This window comes from Pseudorasbora parva, chromosome 22, assembly GCF_024679245.1.
Source record: "Pseudorasbora parva isolate DD20220531a chromosome 22, ASM2467924v1, whole genome shotgun sequence".
Classification (NCBI taxonomy): domain Eukaryota; kingdom Metazoa; phylum Chordata; class Actinopteri; order Cypriniformes; family Gobionidae; genus Pseudorasbora; species Pseudorasbora parva.
In genome coordinates this window covers 9211622-9238829 of record NC_090193.1, presented here as the reverse complement: position 1 = coordinate 9238829, position 27208 = coordinate 9211622, and the positions used below count along the sequence as shown (strand labels likewise).

At 39.0% G+C, this 27208-nt stretch overlaps 1 protein-coding gene across 1 annotated transcript; it reads right to left on the bottom strand.

The window, feature by feature from the left end:
- Positions 1-2636: 2636 nt before the first annotated feature.
- On the bottom strand, positions 2637-25778 carry tax1bp3 (Tax1 (human T-cell leukemia virus type I) binding protein 3). Its single transcript, XM_067431812.1, has 4 exons — positions 25408-25778; positions 24147-24266; positions 18129-18206; positions 2637-3523 (listed from the first exon to the last, which is right to left on the bottom strand). Exons 1-4 carry the CDS (start codon positions 25444-25446, stop codon positions 3383-3385), a joined length of 378 nt encoding a protein of 125 aa, XP_067287913.1. The 5' UTR covers positions 25447-25778; the 3' UTR covers positions 2637-3382.
- Between the last annotated feature and the right edge of the window lie 1430 nt (positions 25779-27208).

Below are 27208 nucleotides of genomic sequence, written 5' to 3'. Positions count from 1 at the left end.
AACAAAAGATAAGGACATCACTCACTGCTCTTGATTGAATAGCTTGTGTAAGGTGTGGCAGTGGCTTAGTGGTTCATGTAGGTTGTCTAAAAACCGAAAGGTTGGTGTTTTAATCCCAGGTTCCACCTGGCCAAGTGTCAAGGTGTCCATGAGCAAGACACCTAACTCCAGCTGCTCCCGACGAGCTGGATGGTGCCTTACATGGCTGACATCGCAGTCGGTGCAAGAATGGGTGAATATGAGGCAAAATGTAAAGCGCTTTGGATGGCCATAGGGTCTGTTAAAAGCGCTATATACTGTAAATGGAGTCCATTTACCATAAGTTAAATAATGATTCATCTTTAATTTAAACAGTGAAATATGCATTTATTTTACATTTGACTACTTTAAATTTCTGTACCTGAAAACTAATGTTAGACCTGCCTGAAAAACCTGAAAAGTATTGTTTATTTTATTAGTATCTTTGCTCAATATCATTTATTTATGCTGCTGCTTGTATTTAAGTTATTTGTTCTTATTTTATTTTTTTATTTTTAACTTACCGTACGGAAACCGTGAACCTAAAACCATATTAAAATCAGTACCCCTCTAGCGTAACTTCTGCAATGGGGTGCCACAAATTTAGAACATTTTCAAAGGGTGCCATGAAGGAAAAAAAGGTTGGGAAACACTGAACCTGTGGACCAGGTCTGAGGTACTGTATAGAGACTACAAAATGTCCCATGGTATAAGTTGAGACAGCCATAGCTTTCCATGATGTCTTTAATTGGTACTTAGCTCCTAGAAACCTGTAATCAACACAAATAATTATTACTTGCAGAATTAATATATTATCCACTGATATTCATAAACAACTAGGTGTAAATGCAATATGTAATGAAGTTAAACTCATAAATGCATATCCTGGATGAAATTGAATTTCCATTTATAATTCTTAAGTTTAATCATTCTTAAGTTTAACAATAAGCAGGCTCATATTAGCACTGTTGTGTTGGCTTATTCAGACTAAATATGGCACAGTTATTGCACAGTTGGCATAGTTATTGCAAATTGCAAACATGCAACAGTGTACTGTTTTGGTACATTTTTTTGTAAAGAAAACATTATGCAAAGTAATAGAATAAACATCTAAGTATGATAATTCCATAGAGAACATAGTGCTGTAGGTTGTGTTTTATGAAAAATGTGTGTGGGTCTGTTCTTTAGGGTGTATAAAGATTGAAAACATGGCTTTACCATAAAACTTCATTTCTGAAAGGGGACAGCAGTAGATTGCATCGCTATGGTAACACAATAGAGTGCCAGAGTGTGGGTGGTATGTTTCATACATGTTCTACATTTAGCTACTGTAATTACACATTCAGCTGCTGAGAAACAGGCATGAAATGCATTGCACCACTAAATGATTTAGACACAGTTAATATAATTATAAAAGGTTTGGATTTACTATTATACAAATTAAGTGTTCTTATTACAAACTACTAGCTAAGCAGGGACAAATCATTGTCTTTGCTTGTAGTTATTAGGCTATATAGGCTAAAAATCAATATGCATCTTAGAATATCTGGCCACACTTTATATTAGGTGTCTTTAAAGGTGCAGTGTGTGAATTTTAGTGGTGAGGTTGTGAATTGCAATCATGCACCACATAGAGAAGCTATGGGCCGACGGCAGAAGTGCCTGGCCAACTTACAGAACCAGGCTAGTAGTCCCATAAATGTAGATCCTGACGGGCGAGGTAAGTGACGGTTGCTGCTAGATCCATATCTAATCCTCTAACCCTGAGGATCTACCCCTGCTGCTCAGCGTATGCTGAGGTGTATAGAAGTTGGAACTTTCTGCAGAGTAAATAGCTATAGACCTCCTGTGATTTCATGTTGCCTATCACTATATGGAGTCGCTGTTGTTCCCAACTGCTTCAGTTGACCGTGGAATATTTAGTATTGAGGAAATTTCATTCATGAATGGACTTATTGCACAGGTGGCAACCTATCATGGTACCACGCCTGAATTCACTGAGCTCCTGAGAGCGACCCATTCTGTCACAAATGTTTGTATGCATGTCTAGGTGCTTGATTTTATACACATGTGGCCCTTGAAGTGATTGGAACACCTGAAATTAATAGTTTGGAGGGGTGTTCCAATACTTTTGGCAAAATACTGTAGTGTATATGTGATACAGCAAAATGCTATTTGTTTGTTTACATATGAATATTCAAGGAAAATGTTATTAACGAATTCTATTCTATTCATATTATATCCTGTCTAATTTGCCCTCTTTCACTCCAGTCTTACCTAGAAAATGAAGGTTACTGCATAAATATTACAGCCCTATAATTATCAAATGCACAAAAAATACAGTACCTTCTGAGTTGCATCATGAGCTACCTGGTTGTATGCTCACCTTTACCTGCTAACATTAAAGAGATGAAAGTAGCCTGAAGTACAAAACTGCCTGGACAAACAGCAAAAGGTCAGGAAATAGATTTGTTGCTTTGAAATGTCACCATCTTCAAGCTTAACGTGAAGACACAGACATTTACAGCCCTGACCAAAAACCCAATGAGAGATTCATCAGAGCTAAAGACAGAAAACTCTCCATTCAGTTCAACAGCTCATTACAATTACACACACAAATCATGTGCTAGAAGATTCCTTTATTCGCTTAAGTGAAGAGATCTCCATACAATCAAAATGCCACAAAAAAAAAATCTGTATCAAAAACATCTTCAAACAAAAGTGTGGGTGTGGGGGGTATTGTTAAATACAAAACTATAGTGTTGTATTGTGCCAAATCCAGATGAAGCTGCTCATCTTTCCCATGATCAGAAGATGATATTACGCTAATACTGTTTAAATTTAATACAAAAACAGAGTTATAAGATAAAGAGTTACAAAAATTATAAAAGGATCTCACAAGTTAGAAAAATTAGTGGTCATAGTACCGCTGTATCCTGGCTGTTATTACTTGATTGATTAATTTGTTGATGAAGCAAAGAGAAATTAGGTGAACACAATTCACCATAGCCCTTGAGATCTATGAATAAAATGATGAGTTTACAGACACCACGATACATTCAGGAGTATAAGTAGTACATATAGTGTAGTATTTGGCATAAAGTGTAGATAAATGGAAAATATGAAATGCAAACCACAATCTTTACATTGTACTCTGAGAGTGATCATTCATACAATATGCTGGTTCAGTTAGAGTTTGATGCATCAAACTGATCTTTAACAGAGGTGACTGATCAAGAGCTTCTTGGCATCACTCTTTGGCTGAGATAAGCTGTTTGTTTTTTATTAGTTAAAACATGCTCTGAACTTTAGATTTACCAATGAGGACATTCAGTTAGCTCAATGAGTGTGTTTGAGATCTGCATTAGTGTTGCATCATGGACTGTCTGACTGTTTCCTCCAGGGATTTTCTAGTGATGAGAAGCCTGACCACATCTTCTTTCTTCTTGGTGAGTCTTTTTCGTGCCTGATCATGTGTCACCATTGTCATGTCCCAGCCATTCACCTGGAAAAAAAACATTGAAAGCACACAAAAACTAATATGATATTTTATACCAAATATACAGTATAGCTACAGAGTATACACAGGAGGACATCAAAAGGCAATTTTTATTGCTGGACTTCTGCCACTTTTATTAGAGAGAAAGAAAAAATCCATTGGGTAAAAAAAAGGGAGAACTGTGTCTTGAAAGGTTTCCCGTAGAAGCATTAATCCTACTACTCCTTAAAAAATGACCTACTGGCATTTATCTGAGATCAGGCAGTCAGCCCATTGACTTATGTCCTGATCAGTGCCCTGACTAGTGAACTAGGGAGCCGATTGAGACGCAGGGTAGGTCTTCTTTAAACTAATGACCAAACACAAAACATTGTGAAAAGGGCTGTCACCAGTATATGACAAATAAAATGTCAAAAAAGCACCATAAAAGTTGTCTGGCTATCCCCAGACCAAGCTCAATCTTTTAAAGGAGTGATGAATAGGGCTTGGGCATGGGACGTGGCGGCCATGTTGATGGCCTCACAAATGTAAACATACAGCAAGTGGAATGAGGAGAAGCAGAGTTGAGAGAAAGAAAAAACATGTTAAAATCCCAAAAGGGATGTGGAATTTACCGGGATATGTTAAATAGGGAAGGCAGGGACCACTATATGGACAAAATTGGAACTATTAACGTTTTGGATCCACATTAAATTCCCAACAAAGAGTGGAGCACCGACGACGAAAACTTAATTTTTTTGGTCCCCAATAGACATTCTACTGACTATAAGTAACTTTGCAACTACAATTCAACTTATTCTACTAACCCAAACCCTAACACATATAACCATAACCTACTACTACTCTCATGAGAGTTAGTTGACATGTTGTTGAAAACATACATAATTAGTAGAATGTTTAAAGTGGACTTTCGAAATAAAGTGTAACCGAAACTAGGGCTGTGCTGTGTTGGAAAAAAAAAAAAAAAAAAAAAAAAAAAAAATTCGATTCACCAATTCTGAATCGATTTTCATATTAATTTCTAAAGATCAATTCGTAACTCAGAGGATCGATTTAATAATAGGCCTACATTTTCCCCGTGAATTTTATTTTACCGCGTCATTGAATTCACGCAAGCGTGAGGTGGAAGGACATTAAAACAACGAACATGGCAGCTTTGAAAACTCCAGAAATGCCGCGGACAGAGAATACTAGAGTAGATAAACTCGAGCCGAAGCTCTCGTCACTATACCGCCGCCGCCGTGCTGAAGAAGGCAGACAGAGAATACTAGAGTAGATAAACTCAAGCCGAAGCTCTCGTCACTATACCGCCACCGCCGTGCTGAAGAAGGCAGACAGAGAATACTAGAGTAGATAAACAAACTCGAGCCGAAGCTCTCGTCACTATACCGCCACCGCCGTGCTGAAGAAGGCAGACAGAGAATACTAGAGTAGATAAACAAACTCGAGCCGAAGCTCTCGTCACTATATCACCACCGCCGTGCTGAAGAAGGCAGACAGAGAATACTAGAGTAGATAAACTCGAGCCGAAGCTCTCGTCACTATACCGCCACCGCCGTGCTGAAGAAGGCGGACAGAGAATACTAGAGTAGATAAACTCGAGCCGAAGCTCTCGTCACTATATCACCACCGCCGTGCTGAAGAAGGCAGACAGAGAATACTAGAGTAGATAAACTCGAGCCGAAGCTCTCGTCACTATATCACCACCGCCGTGCTGAAGAAGGCAGACAGAGAATACTAGAGTAGATAAACTCGAGCCGAAGCTCTCGTCACTATATCACCACCGCCGTGCTGAAGAAGGCAGACAGAGAATACTAGAGTAGATAAACTCGAGCCGAAGCTCTCGTCACTATATCACCACCGCCGTGCTGAAGAAGGCGGACAGAGAATACTAGAGTAGATAAACTCGAGCCGAAGCTCTCGTCACTATACCGCCACCGCCGTGCTGAAGAAGGCAGACAGAGAATACTAGAGTAGATAAACAAACTCGAGCCGAAGCTCTCGTCACTATATCACCACCGCCGTGCTGAAGAAGGTGGACAGAGAATACTAGAGTAGATAAACTCAAGCCGAAGCTCTCGTCACTATACCGCCACCGCCGTGCTGAAGAAGGCAGACAGAGAATACTAGAGTAGATAAACAAACTCGAGCCGAAGCTCTCGTCACTATACCGCCACCGCCGTGCTGAAGAAGGCAGACAGAGAATACTAGAGTAGATAAACAAACTCAAGCCGAAGCTCTCGTCACTATACCGCCACCGCCGTGCTGAAGAAGGCAGACAGAGAATACTAGAGTAGATAAACAAACTCAAGCCGAAGCTCTCGTCACTATATCACCACCGCCGTGCTGAAGAAGGTGGACAGAGAATACTAGAGTAGATAAACTCAAGCTGAAGCTCTCGTCACTATACCGCCACCGCCGTGCTGAAGCGCCGCGGACATAGAGTTTTCCTCACTCTTCCTCTTCTCTCGTTCCGTCGAGCTAAGAAGAACCGTCGCAGACAGAGAATACTAGAGTAAGTTAGACGAGCGAACTCGGGCTGTTGGATATGTCAAGAACGTGCCTTACGCCACAGCAGTTCTCACTGCAGTGCGCTGTCTTACTGCCAAGGAAGTTGTAAGGGCTGCCTTGTCATGACAGCGTGCGCCCCCTCCACAGCGCGCGTTTGCTGACTAGAGCACTCTGGAAGGGGGATTGATCTTTACAACCATAAATACTCCATTAATTTGCAGTTGAATGTCTATAATAAGTAATAGTATCAATAATAGTATATAGTATAATAGTATCAGTATATTGCAACTACAGTCCTGTAATTCAGGTAACAGCTGGAAAAAATGCAAAAACACTTATCTAAATCTCGAAGATCGGATTGGATCAGATCAGATCGAATCGAATAATGATAATCGATTCAAGATCTTGAGAATCGGAATCGAAACGATTCTTGAAATTTGAATCAAAACCCAGCCATAACCGAAACGTATATTTATTATTATAAAATATTGCAATGTTATTGTTTACTATATGTATAATTTGCACTTCCTCCATTTTCTGTGTCCGTTGTTATTTTATAGATACCTATTTATTTATTTAATTTGTTTATATAGAATTGAAAGAATTTATTTTAAAAAAGTATTTATTATTGTTATATTAGAAATTGCACTCTTGTTTTCTGTGTCCATTTTTTGTATTAGTGCATTTGTAACTTTTTACCTTGAAGCATTCCAACTGCACTGCACCGTTCTGTGTTTTACTGTTACTTGCAAATAAACACTGAAAAACATCTGATTGTGTGACAATTCTTGATTTTTGCACATCGTACTGTTATTGCTTCTTGTCCGTGGTTGCGCCTCCAAGCAGGAATGCGGTAGCCTGACGTGGTCATACTCAATACTAGTCAGAATGGCCCTCATTTATCAAAAGTGCGTACACCAAATTTCCAGCGTACACCTTGCGTACACCCAAACCCACGGTGACTTTGAGATTTATCAATATGGACGTTGACGTACGGTCGCTCAAATCCTAAGCCAGCTCAGGAGGTGGTGTACGCACGTTTGAGTTAGTGGGAAAATGCGCAGAAAAACAATTCCTAACACCACAAAACGCACTGACAAGATATGCTATATGACCCACTGTAAAAAACCACAACAACATTCAGTGTTTATTTTTGTGCAACATGAACGTCAATGTTTAATTTGTGTGACTTTACCAAAAGCGCTTGATTTGTAGGCTTATGTATTCCTCCAGTCGCGAGCCTGTGCGCTTTATCTGACGTTTCAGGCCCGCCTGGCCCGGCAGCTGCGCACGGACTGGGACTAAAATAATTCAGACTGACAAAATAATAAAAATGACCTTCTTCTTTTAAATAATAATAAAATCAATAAAAACGACATTCTTCTTCTAAATAACAAGCGTCATTAAGAATAATAATCATAATAATAAGTCAACAAATTGTCATGTAATTATTAATGTGAATGAATGGTACTCCACATCACATCATCCTCACTATCGTAGGCCTACACCCCAATACATGTGCCGTGATACGAAATTAAATGCTAATTGTTTCAAAACATGTGCTGTAAAATAATGCAGTGATGGTAATTTATCATCCAAACAGCTATTTAAACTGCTGGAGTGCGCTTCTCAACCTCCACACTATTAAGAGTACTCGTAATTTGGGTCCATATTTTGTTTTTGTAGGTGCCTTTAATCCCACTCTTTAAACTCCCAAATAAAACAATTTCGGGTTTTTTTTTCCACTTCCCTGGTGATGGTCTCGATGGGTGCGTCTCAATCATCTCACTAGTTCAGTAGTCAGGCACTGATCAGGGAGTCAGCCCATTGACTTATGTCCTAATCAGTGCCCTGACTAGTGGACTAGTGAGATGATTGAGGCGCGCCCGATCTCCACGTCGGAGAAGTTTCGTTTCTTTGCCGTCTTCTGTTTGTCCATGCCGTGAAATGAGGGCGTGGGGGAGGCGGAGACTTGAATATATAGGGGCGTGTTATTCTAATGACGATCGTTTTCAGCCGCCGCATTTATCAAGGGCAGGTATTGCGTCCACCTGGATTGCAGAGGTGCGCACAGCTTCATAAATCAGGCGGTGAGAGGAGTGTACGCATAATCTTACGCCAACATATACACCTGTTTCTACGCAAAGGACATTACGCAATTGATAAATGAGGGCCAATATGAGTCTGAAACTGCTCCATTGGGCTGATTATGGGGTGTTTCAACCGAACCAGGAAAGATCTCGATTGGATAGACCTACAACCAATCAGAGCAACGAAACGAAGCGAAGCATTGTCAAATGTCAACAGAGCTCAACTGCACTGTGTTGCCAAGTCCGCGTTTTTTTCCGCCGGTTGTTTTCTATGTTCGAGGGTTGAAGTGACTATTATGTGATATATAGACCCACGAGTGCGAATTTTAGCAGGCAATCTTGCCTAAATAACACACATTTTAGCACCCAAACACCTTTTTTTTCCGGAGAACCCCCACGAGAAGCTATTGTTTAGGGCTAGGGCTGATTTTGTTGTAAAAACTTGGCAACCCTGTCTGCACGTGCGCTGGAATAAACGATCTTTGCCGGTGTTTATGAATTTATTGATACACAGAGTACTTACCCAACATGATCATCATTTTTGTTTAGAGAAATTGTGAAGGTGAATGCATATACAAACAAGCTCTCTGTTTAGGATCCGAACAAATATAATCCAAGCCCCTTTGATGATGTGCATGATTATGTTACTGTTTATCATCTGTCCGTCATCGGCTAAAGCCCGCCCTGATGATTTCATTGGTCCGAACAGTTTCTGTCCTGGGATAATTACTCCTCGATGGATCAAGTCCAGACCAAACCGCCTGACCTAAAACAATTGTGGGCGGGGCTAAGTTCGGCTGGCATCCAGGCGAGGAATGCGGTGAAAAGTTTATCTATTTTCGACCTTTTTCCAATGGCGATTATGTGTTGAGCGGTTACACCCCAAAATGCACCAACGGTTCACCATAGTTGAAATAACGCCAAAATAATTAAATTAAGACACGACTGAAATATAATTCATTCATAGTGATTATACATCTATAAACAGTGCGCAGTAGTCCAAGTAGCATTAAGGGGGTAATGACGTCACAACACCCAAGCCCTATTGAAAAATCAGCTTTTCCTTTTGATATACAGTCTTGTTCAAAATAATAGCAGTACAATGTGACTAACCAGAATAATCAAGGTTTATCGTATATTTTTTTATTGCTATGTGGCAAACAAGTTACCAGTAGGTTCAGTAGATTCTCAGAAAACAAATGAGACCCAGCATTCATGATATGCACGCTCTTAAGGCTGTGCAATTGGGCAATTAGTTGAATTAGTTGAAAGGGGTGTGTTCAAAAAAATAGCAGTGTGGCATTCAATCACTGAGGTCATCAATTTTGTGAAGAAACAGGTGTGAATCAGGTGGCCCCTATTTAAGGATGAAGCCAACACTTGTTGAACATGCATTTGAAAGCTGAGGAAAATGGGTCGTTCAAGACATTGTTCAGAAGAACAGCGTACTTTGATTAAAAAGTTGATTAGAGAGGGGAAAACCTATAAAGAGGTGCAAAAAATGATAGGCTGTTCAGCTAAAATGATCTCCAATGCCTTAAAATGGAGAGCAAAACCAGAGAGACGTGGAAGAAAACGGAAGACAACCATCAAAATGGATAGAAGAATAACCAGAATGGCAAAGGCTCAGCCAATGATCACCTCCAGGATGATCAAAGACAGTCTGGAGTTACCTGTAAGTACTGTGACAGTTAGAAGACGTCTGTGTGAAGCTAATCTATTTTCAAGAATCCCCCGCAAAGTCCCTCTGTTAAAAAAAAGGCATGTGCAGAAGAGGTTACAATTTGCCAAAGAACACATCAACTGGCCTAAAGAGAAATGGAGGAACATTTTGTGGACTGATGAGAGTAAAATTGTTCTTTTTGGGTCCAAGGGCCACAGGCAGTTTGTGAGACGACCCCCAAACTCTGAATTCAAGCCACAGTACACAGTGAAGACAGTGAAGCATGGAGGTGCAAGCATCATGATATGGGCATGTTTCTCCTACTATGGTGTTGGGCCTATTTATCGCATACCAGGGATCATGGATCAGTTTGCATATGTTAAAATACTTGAAGAGGTCATGTTGCCCTATGCTGAAGAGGACATGCCCTTGAAACGGTTGTTTCAACAAGACAATGACCCAAAACACACTAGTAAACGGGCAAAGTCTTGGTTCCAAACCAACAAAATTAATGTTATGGAGTGGCCAGCCCAATCTCCAGACCTTAATCCAATTGAGAACTTGTGGGGTGATATCAAAAATGCTGTTTCTGAAGCAAAACCAAGAAATGTGAATGAATTGTGGAATGTTGTTAAAGAATCATGGAGTGGAATAACAGCTGAGAGGTGCCACAAGTTGGTTGACTCCATGCCACACAGATGTCAAGCAGTTTTAAAAAACTGTGGTCATACAACTAAATCAGGGTATATGCAGGAATCCTGAAGTTAATTTCAATACCTTTTTAAGACTTTTTAAAGACCTTCTCAAAATATTTTAAGACCTCATCGCACTTCAAGTTCTAATCGGCAACAAACCTTTAATAAACAGTTGTAGTCGAATGTAAACTTAAAATCTCTATCGTAGGCCAATTTTGTATTGTTTATATTGCTTATCTGTTTTACAACGTCTGGAGGGCGACAACATTACCTAACTGCGCATTTCGCAAAATACATGACGTCACCCTTGGCTACCACTACCACTCAATGTTTTTACCAGCCACTTTTTTGTTTTTAACAAATTAATACTACAAGCTCTACAATACTTAAGCAGTTTATTTAATCTCAAGTCTCAATGAAATACTGACATTTTCACGATGATTTGTGGTCTTTTATGGCTTCCAGTTTTATGGTTTTTAGTCCCAAGAATGAAACTATTCGTTTTGGCATCTCTGAAGCGTGTTGACAACATACCGAGCAGAACATTGTCAGAATGGGATGCACCGAAATCAAAATTCTTGGCCGAAACAAAAAAAGAAGAAACCAAAGCCGAAAAACGAAAAATAAAATTTAAAATTCAAACTAGAATGTTTAACTCGATTTCACTCATGTGTACACTAAATAATAATGTACAGGTCTACTGGCCTGCAGAAAGGTACAGAAATTGAATAAAGTAATCAAATGTAAAATAACTGCATATTTAACTGTTTAAATGAAAGATTAATCCTTATTAAACTTACAAAAGCTATTCAATCAAGAGCATTGTTTAATGTCAAACTAAATATAAGGACATCACTCAGGCAGCAGTAAAGGCTACTGCGCCTTTAAGACCTGAGGCAGGAATATGCTCGTCTTTCTCGACTGTGCATAATACAGTTCACTTAAGGCATATTCAGACTATGTCCTCTAGGATACTCATCAAGATGGACATGTTGACATACTTCTTGTGTGAGTTTGTCCGTTTAAGTGCAAGACTTGGAAGAGAACTCAATATTTGCGCGCTGTGAGACGATGCACAGCGCGCTCTCGATTGCGCGCTCTCGGATGATGCACAGCGTCAGATCTTCTCTCAGCGCGCGCGAGTCTTACGGCGCGTCTACACGTGAGTGATGACGGAGAAAACGACTGGTTATATGCGCACATACGGCAGCACTCGCATCCATTGAACAAAGTTTACAAAGAGGTGAAACAGTTCGGTAGGTGAAGCGAGTTTACCGCCACAACTCAAAATCAGCCGCATTTGGCTGGTGGCGTTGCTAATTTCCACCCCTGGCGTGCGCGCTCCGAGCCGATCTCAGACTGAGCACCCCGTTGTTTTTTAATACTTATGGGGATGAAAAGAAATATATTCACAAATACTTTTTGGAGTCAAACTCTTTTGACAAAATACTTTCAAAATTTAAGACTTTATAAAGCCGGGATAAGACTTTTTAATACTTTATAAGGGTCTTAATTTTCCCAAAATTGATTTATCACCTTTTAAGACTTTTCAAGACCCCGCGGATACCCTGTAAATATTAGTTTAGTGATTCACAGGATTGCTAAATCCCAGAAAAAAAAAATGTTTGTACAAAATAGTTTTGAGTTTGTACAGTCAAAGGTAGACACTGCTATTTTTTTGAACACACCCCTTTCAACTAATTCCCCAATTGCACAGCCTTAAGAGCGTGCATATCATGAATGCTGGGTCTTGTTTGCTTTCTGACAATCTACTGAACCTACTGGTAACTTGTTTGCCACGTAGCAATAAAAAATATACTAAAAACCTTGATTATTCTGGTTAGTCACATTGGCCCTCATTTATCAAAAGTGCGTACACCAAATTTCCAGCGTACACCTTGCGTACACCCAAACCCACGGTGGCTTTGAGATTTATCAATATGGACGTTGGCGTACGGCACGCTCAAATCCTACGCCAGCTCAGGAGGTGGTGTACGCACGTTTGAGTTAGTGGGAAAATGCGCAGAAAAACAATTCCTAACACCACAAAACGCACTGACAAGATATGCTATATGATCCACTGTTAAAAATCACAACAACAACATTTAGTGTTTATTTTTGTGCAACATGAACGTCAATGTTTAATTTGTGTGACTTTACCAAAGCGTTTGATTTTTAGGCATATGTATTCCTCCAGTCGCGAGCCTGTGCGCTTTATCTGACGTTTCAGGCCCGCGCCTGGCTCAGCAGCTGCGCACGGACTGGGACTAAAATAATTCAGACTGACAAAATAATAAAAATGGCCTTCTTCTTTTAAATAATAATAAAATCAATAAAAACGGCATTCTTCTTCTAAATAACAAGCGTCATTAAGAATAATAATCATAATAATAAGAAGAAGAATCTTACTCCACAATACATCATCACTATTGTACACCCCAATACATGTGCCGTGATACGAAATTAAATGCTAATTGTTTCAAAACGTGCTGTAAAATAATGCATTGTGATGGTAATTTATCATTCAAACAGCTATTTAAACTGCTGGAGTGCGCGTCTCAACCCCCACACTAACAGTAGCTACTCGTAATTTGGGTCCATATTTTGTTTTTGTAGGTGCCTTTAATCCCACTCTTTAAACTCCCAAATAAAACAATTTCGGGTTTTTTTTCCACTTCCCTGGTGATGGTCTCGATGGGCGCGTCTCAATCATCTCAATAGTTCAGTAGTCAGAGCACTGATCAGGGAGTCAGCCCATTAACTTATGCCCTAATCAGTGCCCTGACTAGTGGACTAGTGAGATTATTGAGCGCGCCCGATCTCCACGTCGGAGAAGTTTCGTTTCTTTGCCGTCTTCTGTTTGTCCATGGCGTAAAATGAGGGCGTGCGGGAGGCGGAGACTTGAATATATAGGGGCGTGTTATTCTAATGACGATCGTTTTCAGCCGCGGGATTTATCAAGGGCAAGTATTGCGTACACCTGAATTGCAGAGGTGCGCACAGCTTCATAAATCAGGCGGTGAGAGGAGTGTAAGCATAATCTTACGCCAACATATACACCCGTTTCTACGCAAGATTGATAAATGAGGGCCAGTGTACTGCTATTATTTTGAACAATACTGTATAAAAGGTCCTGGTAATATAAGATTATCCTGAAAGTTTCAGAGCTGAAAACTTCCTTTTTAGTCAAAGAAAAGCTTTTGTAGACACCAGGACCAGAAAACGATCGTGTGCTTCATCCTTATGGAATTATCTTTGTCTCAATAAAACTGAACGAAACTTTTTCAGAAACTATCAAAAATATGCCATAAGAAAAGAAAAACACATTGAAAATAAAAAAGATAACCTCAGTCACACAAATGTAACAGGATATTTAGTAAGCTTCATTCCTTGTTAATGTTTTTCAAAGATTCATTTTCGCAAATCCTGGATTGTGAATGCATTGCCAAAGATTTCGCTTACATTTCTCAGTTATTCGTTTGTTCTTCAAGGCAGCAATAAGTAAGTTATTGAAGTAACCAATAGTATCCATATACAGTGTACAACTTGTTAAGTAAAAACAAGTTTTAAACTAAATTTTAATTTTGATATACACATTCAGGCTACATTAATATTCCAGTTTCATTAATGGTATTATGCACTGAAATTACATAAAGTTACTCAAAAATACATTACAAAAATTATATGAATTTAGGATTTTGATTGTGGATTTTGTTCATTTTTCCCTGTAACACACTTTTACATTTACATTTATGCATTTGGAAGACGCTTTTATCCAAAGTGACTTACATTGCATTCAAGGTAAACATTTTACATTATTGTCAGTTCTTGCTTTCCCTGGGAATTGAACCCCTGACCTTGGTGTTCCTAGCACCGCGCCCTACTGGTTGAGCTACAGGAAAGCCTGGGTGCTGTTTTAATGACAGAGATTCAGTACTTCCTCCACCAGTGGTGTTAGAGAACGCGTTATAAGCTACTCGTAAACAGCTTGTTGGACTGAGCAGCCCGCCAAGCGTCGGTAAGCACCCAGTCGTGATCGGTGTTGTGCAAGTTACTTCCAAACTGTAATATATTATAGATTACTTATTACTCCTATTTAAAAGTAATTCTTTACATTACAATATTACTGTCTCAGAATTGTAATGCGTTACATTACTCCTGTATTACTTTTGAGTTACTTTCACCAAAATAACTACAGAAGTAGCTCTTAACTTTCTAAAATGTAGGCTACCAGAGAGCATTTTACATCCAGTAGAAGGCGATGATTAAGCATAATGACGTGGGCCATCCAGGCTAACAATAGAGAATTGGCAAAGTGAATGCTCAAGACAATGCAAGAAATCATGACAGACAGAATCACAAACGATCCAATTCTGTTATAAGTGTTGTAGAGGTAAAGTGATTATCTGGCAATATCTGGGAATAGCTAGGTCTGTTCATAAACACAACAGAACTGTGTGTAAACTCTAAGTTATGACAATATGCGCATTTGTTCTTTTCTTATTGTTGCGACATCGATAGTTCTTTCGGTTTTAGACAAATGTTGCATTTGACTGCATTTGCATTTTGACTAGTCCTTATCTCTGATAAACTAAGTAAAGCGCATCCATCTCGCGAATGTACAGTAGAGATGTGACGGTTTGGACATTTTCCCACCGGAATGAAAGTTATGCTTCCATATGAACTGAAAACGCGCCAGTGCGCGCACACCGTGAATGACAGCTCGTCAGTAAATGCGCGCTCTGTGCGGCCAAGCAGATTTTAGTTTCGGTTTAGAATTAGCCTATTATTCTTAATGAAAAACACAACACAATGACAAACCACCTTTAATAGGCGCTTTTACATTTCACTTTGAAACCAAATCTTCCGCGATCATCTGACAGCTCAAAAAAGACTCCTGCTGCGTTTGTGCTGCGACACATTCGGTTTTCAGTTATTTGAACGGTCTGTTCTCTTACTGAACTAAATTGCTTTATTACTATAAAAAAATCAAAACGACTGTGTCACGGTGTGCAGTAGGCCTGGTCGTATTCTGTCATCTTCACCCAAGTGTTGTTTATACAGTTTGGCTCAGCAGCGCGCGCCTCGTCCTCGTCCGTTCTCCGTTGTGCTATTCTTTGAAACGACAGAGCCTTTAAACCTCATTTAGCCACTTTTCCACTGGCCAGTGCGAGCACAGATGCTGAAATCATGCCTGCGGCACTTCTGTAAAATCCGCAGTAAACACATACGCCGTCACAGGACTATGTCACACAATATCCAAATGTAGGCTTACACCAGCAAGAGGGAGATTAATTGAAGTACTGAATTGTAGGAAAATGAAGTAAATGCAACGACGCGTCGACGTCATCGATGACGTCGACTACGGAAATACGCCGACGTTCGTGAAATGCGTCGGCGCGTCGTGTCACGCATTCATCTCGCGTAATGTTGGCTTCTGCTCCTGGGAATGGAGAAAGTTCTCTATTCTATCACAAAAACCTAGACCATGAATATCAAAAGTATGGGAATGCTTTAAACAGAGGCCAAAAAGTGTTTCCCACACATAGACTAATTTGTGGCGGACCGCCACATAATCAATAACGGCCGCCACATATTGATTCGTCATTCATTAATTTTTACTCTATTTAAAAGACGCACGCATATTCGTTTAGCTGCATTTCCTTAAGTTCTCTCTCCGCCCTTTTGCGCGTCTCTTACGCCGCATTCACACGGGGCGTAGGCGTTAACGCTTGACGGAGGGCGTGACTGAAGCTGGGTGCTGACGCGATTGTCATAGTGACAACAGCCAATCACATTAACTTGCCGCTTGGACCAAAACAACACAAAAAAGCGCCTTTTTTGGTTGTATGTGCGAGTGCGATTGCCCGTGTAGTTGTTGTCAGCGCACTGCACAGGTGCACGAAGCTGTTAAGTACATTAAATCCTGAAAAAGCGCAGACAGCGGGAAGAATATCACGTAGTGGTCAAGGAGCTGCGTCTGGATTTTTAACTGTCTATGGTCTGGACGGTTCACGGAGCAGTAATGAACGCAATTGGCTAGCGTCTGCTGTAGGATATTTGCATACGGCGATCTGATTGGATGACGCCTGCGCTGGCGCTTGAAAAGTTGAGAATTCTTCAACTTCTGCCGCTTGCAACGCGAGTGAAGCGCCGCGACGGAACCCACAATTCAGTTCGGCAACGGATGATGTCACCCATTCAAAGTAAATGGGAAGCGTTAACGCCTACGCCCCGTGTGAATGCGGCGTTACTCACTCACACACACACGTGCGTTGCATTCGACCGTAAAACAAGTTTTATTGCATTTTGGCGCATTTAGTATGACATAGCTTTTAAAACCAGAGCAGTTGAATAACAGAGTTGCGACACGCCTTCATCACGCGGCAGCGCGCGGTCACGGCGCTCATTATAATTCTAAACAAACCAGCGCGGTGTCAATCAATTACAGACCAGTGTTTCCCAAGCGGGATCCCGAGCAAAAGGTGCCGGGACGCACTTACACCGCGGTTCATCTCACATCTGATGACGCATCTTTAATATGGGTTTAATATGGGACCTTTTGCCTGTTCTATTGACTACGACTTTGGATTACCCTTCAATAAATACTGCGTTTGGATCTTCAACCAACCTTCTGTCTCAGAGCAGTTCGTAACACATACAAAATAATAGATTCCTAAGATTATTTTCATAACTGTAAAATAATGTATTTCCTTGCCGATATAGTGATAGAGAGCGCGTTATACTTGTAGCTCAAGTCAACAGCAGCTGGCTAAACTGAGGCGTGAGTCGATTGGTGACGTCAACTTCCCTCTTCGATTGATTGGCTACGGGATGATCTGTCAATCTAGAACTAGTGGACCAATGGTGATGCTAAGACCCGCCCCTGAATTACATGAAACTCGAACCGCAACATTTGGAAATGCAAGCGCAGAATATGGAAACAAGAGCAAAGGAGAAAAGAGAACGGGCATACAAAAAAGAAAATAAGAGCAGAAAACATGATTTAAACTTGTTTAAATGTTTGACTTGTTTATTATTTTTAATTTCTGTGACCGAGTAGTTTGAGATTCTGGTTAACTTTGCATTGATTTTTCAGTTTTGTGCGTTATATTGTCACATGCGTTTTTTAAAATTTTGATTCATGCTTATTATTTTATTATTAATGACCGCAATTTAATTGCCGGGAATCTGATCCCATATGGTGCTGCCCAATTTATCAGTGGCCCACCGGGAATTCTCCCAAATCCTCTGATGTCAGCTCTGGGTCTGTACACATTGGCTATTTATATCTTATAAAATATACAGAATTTGCATTTGCAGCGTTGTTGTTTTTTTTGCCTAGAGTGGCAGCTGAGCTTGTGCTGGCCCTGGTCATATGGATTAATTTTATGTTTCTTTTTATTTTATTGTAATGCGTCACAGCCTCAATCCTCATTGACTTTCAAAAAAAACTAAAAACAGAGAGAGGTGATTTCAAACAACATGTAAAACTAAAATAGTAAGCAAGTAATTACAAAATAATACACAAACAAAATAGACAAAATAACGTCACAGCTCCCTCTTGTGGAGCTTCTTTTAGCAAAATCAAGTTTTGATTTTGACAAAAATCTCAGCAAAAATACATAACATGACAGGTTTGGACCACTCACCTGCATAATTTTGTCTCCTATCCTGAGACCAGCCACCTCTGCAGGTCCACCTTTAGATACACGCGTGACATAGATTCCCTGTAAAATAAATAAAATAACAAAGGTCACCTCTGAATTGGGTAACCAGGCAGTCCCCGGAAATGTCCCTGCTTGTTTTAAATTATTTATATGTGCACATTTTTTTTTTTTAATTCATAAGCTCTCGTAATCTTTAATAAAAAATGTTAACCTTCCCTCCTCCTCAAAAAACGTCCGTTTTCCCTTTATGACGTATATCTCAGCGGAGGGTGGAGAAATGTCACTTGTAAGTCTTACCAATGGAAACCTATTACAAGTTGTGGAATTTGAACAGGTCATTTTTTAAATGTCAAAAGTAATTTTAATTCATATAAATTATACGTTAACAACTTGGTGGAATTGGCAGACGTTCCTAAATGTGGTGACACAAAATCATAAATAAATAGCCTAATTGTGATATTACTGTATCTAATGCATTTTATTGATATTTACTTTATAAATGCATGAGATAATGATTTAGGATTTTGTGTCTCAATTACGTCAGTATAGGTTCTCGATTAATCTGTCACTACTGGAGGTGTCACAACACAAGGCGACTGTGTCAATCAGGTGTCAGTGTGTCGTGATAATGTCAGTGACACATGCCACTATCCACTGACACATGACAATGAGGACAGGATGTACCACCAGATGAGCCAATACGCAGTGACGTGCCACTGGCTTCTGTGCATCAGATGCCATGTCACAATGTTAATATTGCTATTGCAATTTCTGATAAAAATGAGACTAAATGCCAAATAATAAGCCTAATTTTAAATAAAGATCCACTTTCAAAAGCACAAACATTAAAAAGCAACAGTTATAATTAACTTATGAGTATATTCAGTCTGTGAAAATGACAATACAATTAGAAAATGCAATTTTTAATTCTCTCAAAGCCCTGTATTTCTTTGTTTTATTTTTGAAATGTGCTTTTGTAAAGTCCTAATTTTGTTATTATACAGTTATGATCTGTTTTGCTGTTTGCAATAGTTACTATTTTTCATGTTTGTTTTTTTTTTTTTATAAAATGCATTACACTTAGTTTGGGTCAGTTTGGCCCCATTATCATCATAATTATTAATCATGATAATAGTATAGTAACCAAAACATACAAACATGTATTGTCCCCGTTTTTTGATTCATTAAGAAGTGTCATTCCATTTAGATTTGGATCACTGAACTAGGAAATGCCCCAATTTCAGGGATGCAAACACATGTATGGTCAAAAAAGAGAGGTAATTAAAGCCCTCGCCCCGCGGCAAATATCCAGATAGGGCCTACTTGCATTGCCACCAAGCACTGCCATCCCCGGCCCACCCCTATAGGCACAGAGTAAAAAGAAAATCTGGAAATGTGTTGCAGTGAAAGATGCCATAGACCAGTGATCTTCGCTATTATTATTTTTTCAGGAGAGCCACACTGATTGGACAAAATCAATAGGAGATCCACTTTTAGCAAAGTGTAAAAGTTACATCCAATAGCATATCTGCTTATCAATCTGTCATCCCTGAACATACAATAGGCAATGTGATAAATAAAAAAAAAGGCAGATAGATAGTGGGTATGCATGCATAATATATTTTTAATGTAAACTTTCTTTTAGTGCTGTCAAACGATTAAACAAATAAGATTAAATCACACATTTTTTAGGGATGGGCAACAGTGGTCGAGTGGTCGAGTACTCGATTACTCGAACGTGACAGCAACGATCGATCATGAAAACGATGATCACCCTGACTTTAAAAAATATATTTGTATATTATTCGGATTGGTTATTGCGGCATTTTGGACGGTAACTGAGGTCTGGTTAGTTAGCATTAGACAGCACGCCTTCCAGACCACGAAATAAAGTTAAACTAAAACGCGCAGTGATGCCTGAAGCACTGTGAATGATCATGAAATACAGTGCAAGATGTGCGGCAGCCAATCTGTCACATACACAGCATTACAATGAGAACATGATTGTCATATAATGTTGTATTCTCCGTGCTTTAGTTCCCCGTGTATCAGCACGCTGTTAATAAAGGAAATCCCCAACCAGAGTCAGAGCGCGGGCAAGATCATCTGCGCATCTGCGTCCTTTTCCACAGATGCAAGTTGTAAGATTACTTGCTTTATACTTGATTATATGTTGTCTATATCTGATTAATCTCATATAGGACGGCGTTTGGTTGAGTTTAATAAACAGCTAGTAAAGCGCTGCCGTTATTTTGTCTGGTGTTCATTCTCTTCAGCTTTAGCTCAAATGCGACATTATCGACTCTGGGTTATTTGAGACGGTCATATTATTTTTAGATAGGCTATTTCTTTTTCAAAATCATTGATGATATTAATAATACAGCAGTGTTACTCGTTTTTTTAACATTCGATCTGTTTTAATGTTTCTCATGGATTCAAAAACGCACAGTGCTGCTGTTCTCACTTTGATCATGAAAAATAAAATGATGTGCAGCGCCAATCTGTCATGTAGGCATCATAGAATTATAATAAGAACACGATTAAAGTGTTGTAAATTATCTGTGGTTTCGTTGCCCGTGTATTAGCGTTGAAGAGCGCATTCAAATTGAGTTTCGTTTTCAAGCCTGTTGGCCAAGTTCACGTGCGCATTTGCGTCCTTTTGGGCAGATGTAAATTGTAATAGGCATATATCTGATTAATCTCATATAGGATGCATTTGACTGAGTTAATTCATTCTCTAGCAAAGTTCTGCGGGGTGGTGTATTCACAGTTGCAGCTCCAATACAATGCCCGATATCATTGACTGGGTTATTTGAGACTGTTAGGCCTATTTAGTTTATTTTTCTTTAAGACATTTATGCATCATAATGTAACAGTTATTTTTTTTATAGCCATATGTTCATATTTGCATAGACATCTCATGTTTTTGTCGCATACATTTTCATAACAGTCTTAAAATAGTTTAATATCTCCATGACGGAGATGCCCCGCCCCCCGCACAAGCCCCGCCCATGGTTAATCGATCACTCGTTTTTGAGACCTATCGATGATCGAAATGAAAAATTGACAAATGCCCATCCCTAACATTTTTCTGTGATTCATTGCGATTAATCACAATTAAAAACAAGCGTTTATATGTTAATATATTTTATGATACAATAATTTTACAGTAAATAACCAAATTAATGTAGAAAAAAAAAAAAGTATATTTTAAATATTTGTTCAATGGCTTTTTTTTATGAATATAAATGAAGGCCGGTATCAATGATATGTATGTCTATAAAATATTTTTTATATATATTTATATATAAATATTTTTCCCACCAATTTTAAACATTGATTATAGCCATTCAACATTACAGTATAACTGAAAGCTTTTTAAACATTTATTAGGCTTTAAACCTCAACTTAAAAGAATCCTCTCAGAAACCCATGTCATATTTTCCTGTGTCCTTCCTGTATCACAGGTAGAAAATAGGCTACAGAAATTAGTTATCAAAACAGTGAAAAGTTATCACGGGTGCACTAATATGCATTAATTCATGCTTAACTAATGCACAGATAATCATGAGTTAATGCATTACTAATGGTGAACTAACCCATTCATTAATGATTACTGCCTCAGCAACTAATGAAGATTCTGCATGAATAATATATTAAGTAATCAAAAAGTTATCAAACAGTCTGCACTGCATAAATTATGAATTAAATATGCATTAATCCTTATTAAAGCTACAAAAATTCTTTAATCAAGAGCAGTGAACGCTTAACATTAGTGACAGACAGCTGCTGTGGCTTTAAGATCTGCCGCTGCAGAATTGACGCACTGGCTCGCGCCTTTTTAAGTTCGTTTAAGGCGTTATTTGATATTTGAATACTCAACAAAACTGACATGTTGGCATAATTCTTTCTGTTATTAGTTTTTTCAAGTGCGAAAGGGAACTGGATTCTGGCATGTTGTCTGCTCATTATGCTGCCGCGTAACCCACGAATCCTAGTTGACCATGTGTAGGGCTGGGCGATATGGCCAAAATTTCATATCCCGATATAGCTCATTTGATATCCCGATAACGATATACATAACGATATAGCAATTTTTCTGTTATTTCGGTTTACGAATTGTCTATACAAAATTGCAATGTGGAAATGCAGTTTGAAATGATATACAAAACAAATAAAGGTAGTATGGACTACATTTTTATTTTATGTAGAACCTTTTTTTAAAGCAAGACTATTGGTAAAGTTAACACCTGCCTAGGGATGTTAACCGATGACCGTTTGACCGATGGCTGACCGTATCAACGTTAACCGATCAAAGTTGTCGGTTAAAATAAATAAAAAAGTGATCTCTAAATTAGGCTATTATAGACAGTGGAGTAAACGCTACTACAGTTGGCCGTCTCATTCCAAAATCTTTTTGTGTGAAGTGAACATATCCCTCGCACTCAATTTTTCATAACTCTCCTGTTTGTACTTAATAAACCAAAAAAAACATTTGGCGTGAGGTCACAGCGTTTGGGTTTGCGCGCTCGCAAAAAGTAAACACTCGAGGTTAGAGCCAGGGCAGACGACAGTATGAAGGGTGCATTTCGCTTAAGATGGGCTTACATTTGGAAATATATTACATCTTCATTTCAGTGGTAACATATAAGGTGTTGATCGTCTTTCTTTATTATTGTTAGCACTACCTCGAACTAAAGCGGCGTCTCTTCGGAGCTGTCATTTTCTTAAATGAGCCGCGGCAATGTTTTAAATGAGCTTCTAACGCTGGACAAACGCCTTTATTTTCAACGCAATCACCTTGTACCCAAACCATTTCGAAACTAAGGAGCAATTTGTCCTCTGATTACAAACAAGCTCCTCAGCGGCGCATTTGCGGGACTCGTATTTCGCGCTGTGGGGGATTTAAAAAAAGTGACGTGAGTGGAAGGGAGGCGGCAGCGCGTGTGTGTGTGAGTGAGAGAGCGAGAGAGAGACAGAGGGAGCGCGGCTCGCGGCTGTTGTTTCAAATAGCGCAGCATATTTTAAACTAATCGGTTAACCGGTTTCAACCGGCTAATGAGGCTCGGTGGTCGGTCAAGAAAATGTTTAGTTTTCGCCATCCCTACACCTGCCATTAAAATATTTCAATAAATGGCTATATGGTGTGCCACGCGTAGAAGCCCGTTGCAGCGTCTGTGTCTGAAGTTTGCTTTGAGCGCTTATGCCACCACTCTGGCATAATTACTCTGAGAATTACCCTGGTCTGAACCACGTCTACTACCGTCTTCCTCCATGTTTGTTTATGTATTGCAGCGTGCATGGGCATGCCGTTGCGTAAGGTGCATCTTGACGAAAAATTCTGCCATAAACGCCTTATCGTGGCGTAAGCGATAGAGCCTTATATAAAACGATAGACATTTTCTATCGTCCAGACGATATATTTCGTCATATCGCCCAGCCCTAACCATGTGTATCATATGCATGTGAAAAGTCATTTTGCGGTATACATCGCACGATAAATACAATTCATGTTATAGATACGGAGTTAAGAGCAGGAAAGGCAGCCAAAACTGGCAACTCCGCAGTGGGACGTAAGGGCAGAGCTGGTATACATTTTTTTGTGTATATTTCCAACTTTTGTAATGCCGCTGTTTTGGGAATTTAAAAATACATTTAAAATGTTTTATTATTTTTGTTATTAGAAATAGAGCAGACACTGAGTTTTTAATGGGTTATGTTATAGCCCTTGTATTTATCAAGTATTGACTGCATGATCATTTCACCGTATTATTTACTGCCATGCAAGCCACAAATTAAGCTGAGCAATAGCCGCGCAATGATACTGCCATAGACAGTAAAAGATACTCAGCAAGAAGAAACACCAGTGGTTCATGCTTGCTCGCATACTGCATCCCTGCAATTTATATTTCAGACATCTGATCACTTTAAAGACATTCAGCAGCAGAACGGAAAAATGCCTCACTAACAGAATTAATTTAGTTAAACATGATTTTTCACCTTGTCTGCCTTGTCTTCAGAAAATGGATTCTGGCTTGCATCCTGGTCGATTCCCCCTCCTATGCTGAATCCAAGTATTAAATTATCGCCATCTCGTAGTTTTTGAATCTCAATTCGTTGCTGAAATGAAGAGAAAAACAGGCACACAAAGTTGGTTTCAAATTGTAGCTAGCTATCAACATAGTCAGCCTTTTTGAGAATGATGCCCAAAAATGCTGTCTAGGTGGGCAGTTCACTAGGGCTGCGTCCGAAATCGCATACGCTCGAGGTAGTTATTTTGAATAAGTAATTAGTCACAAACGCTAAAATAGTTCTATGCATTATCTGGATGCACTACATTCGCCATGCTGTCATTATCATGTGACCTATCAGCGTCAGTTGTGTAGCTCCACCCACATTCACAAAACCTCTCCCGTGGCCTCATGGGATAGTAAAGTGTCCATCATATGCACAGTTCAGGATGTCGCTGGAAGTTTTAGGTCATCTGGGTTCTTTTTGCCTACACTTTCATTGTGAATTTGGACATATTTATTTTGACACATATAGTTTTTTTTTCCCCTACTATATAGTAGGCGATTAGGGAAGTATGCAATTTCGGATGCAGCCTAGGATTAGGATTTAAGACATCCTACGGCACAGCTGTTTATGACCATATATGGGAGCACTACCTGACGAAAACACGAACCACACCTGCTTACATCACACCTGAGTGACATCAGAGCAGTTTAAATACAACACAATGGACAATTAAACTCCAACTAAAATTAATCGTTATGTTTTAATTGAATCCCCAAAGGAGCTTTGTACAAAAAGTATTTCAATGAGCCAGCACTCTCTGGTTTTGATAAATTTTTCTCTCGTAAAACGTTTGGTGTCGTTGTATTGTGTCCCAGAACAATTATTTTTAATATAAAAAATCAAAATATAAAAACTATAATAATTCTTTAGTTATATAAACAATATAACTATTGTTCACTTTTGTTCGCCCCGGCTAGCGTTATCCTAGCATGCTAACAATTTCCATTATGTCAACTGTTAGCTTAAACTCAAATAAACTGAACTAAACTGTACTATTATGTCATATATTAGTCTTGGGAATAAAAGTAATGTTTAAATTAACTACTTTCTCAGGCAAACGATATCAAATGAATCACTGTCAGAATTAAAACCACACAAACACAAAGCTGAGTGTACTAATGCTAGTAACGTTAAAGCTTTAACGTTACATGCTAAAACTTTCACATACTGAACGCATACTCACCACAACAGCTGTGACAGGCTGGCCGGGTATGAACGACATTTTCTGCTCGTTAAAAAGACTTTTATTCCCTGTTGGTTCTTCTCGGTGTTTATTTCAGTGATTTTTCACTGATAATAATGTGAGTGAGGGTGTTCGGTTCCTCCCTTTTGGCTGTGTGTGTCATGTTGGGGCTGGGCTGCACCACACACCCTGCCCTCAAGTGCATTAACTTTACACTCTCTCTATCGTTGTTATTCGTCGAATTCAGTCATTTACTTAATCAAATTTGTCTGCGGAGCATGTGTAAACGTTGATACGATTAATTCACGGGCATACAACTAAAACAGTGATGTTGCTGTAATGTATTCAACCAGCGCTGAATCACCAGCAGATGAAGCTGTTTGATCAGTAACGTTATTCATTGTCTACATTATAGCAAGGCCAAACATGACTTTCTCTCCAGTATTAGAAACAGGCATAATAGGCACTTTATCATAAAATGATAATCATCATTTAAATTTCTGAATAAAATTAAATGTAGTTATTTTTCATGGATAAAAAGTAAACTTCCAAGGAGGCGTAACTTCATAATTAATACAAAATTAAATACTAGTAAACCTAAGTTTTCTTTTTGTTTAATGATTAAACTGCCCCTAAGCTATTTAAAAGGCTCCAAAAACATTTTTGGAGGTCACCTAGGTGAACGCTAGGTTTAAGCTTTAGCTAAAGCGTTTTCGCATTTTACTTCACCCAATTTTGAAGCTGCAGTCCATTATGCTCAGGTTTTGCTTCTTTTTCGCCATCTCTGTTGGAAACCTGCAACTGCAGTTATTTGAGTAATCATAATGTATATTTACACGTGTTGTGCATCGACTCAGCTCCTCAGCGCGAATTGATCTAATGTTTTGAAGGAGTGTGAGGCTGTCATTCATTCACTGCAGTGGTGTGGTTGTGGAAACTGTACTTCCGAATCACAGTCTTGGAAGTCAGACCAAAATAAGAATTTTTACTGTAGAATATCATCTGAACAAGTAAGTAAATGTCTGCAACTTATGTTCTGACCCAACTGAGAAAAAAGCATTACAATAAATCACTATCTCTTAGCTCATATCACATTTTTATTATTATTGTTGTTGTTATACTTTATTCTAAAAATGTTATTGTTAACAGCATCAGCATTGCGTGACATTTAGCGTTACCTGTAGATTTCAATTTCTGTACAGTCTAATCTTTTTTCTTTTAACTATGGAATCTCTAGTTGTTACTGATATTTGTCATTTGGGACTTTCTAGATTATAATCCGCCATCAAAATTATGTTTAATTATTCCAGCTGCTGTGAGAAAAGGCTATAAATGATCCGCCACCTGCAGCATCCTCACATGCTTCTTTAAAGGTCCCCTAGAATGATTTGTAACAATATGTTAAATTGTTCTCTGATATCTCAGGGCTCGACATTAACGCTTGTCCGGGACAAGTGGATTTTTTGAAGGGACAAGTGAAAAAGAATTGTACTTGCCCGACGGACAAGAGCCTGATTAAAACAAACAAAAATAACTTGCGAATCACCAAAATGCAAGAATGTGCATTAATTTAGTGTAAGTGGCGATCGATAGTGGTGGATAATATATGATGAACTGATGATAACAAGGTCGCGCTGTTGACACTCGTGCAGCCTTTTGAGGAGAAATTACAACACTTGAGCGTTTAAGCTGTTTCCTGAATACCATCACGACTGAAAATGACACTGCTTTCATATGGCAGTTTCATAAACAATTAATTAACATTCACTTACATTTTCATTCACTTAAAGTCACTTACATT

What these genes read in the sequence shown, in the direction of transcription:
- tax1bp3 (XM_067431812.1), bottom strand. Translation starts at nt 25,446, where the DNA reads ATGTCGTTCATACCCGGCCAGCCTGTCACAGCTGTTGTG. An exon ending in AGCCTGTCACAGCTGTTGTG is followed by an intron (nt 24,267 to 25,407) that starts GTGAGTATGCGT and finishes TCTTCATTTCAG; the next exon opens with CAACGAATTGAGATTCAAAA. An exon ending in CTGAAGACAAGGCAGACAAG is followed by an intron (nt 18,207 to 24,146) that starts GTGAAAAATCAT and finishes TTTATTTTACAG; the next exon opens with GGAATCTATGTCACGCGTGT.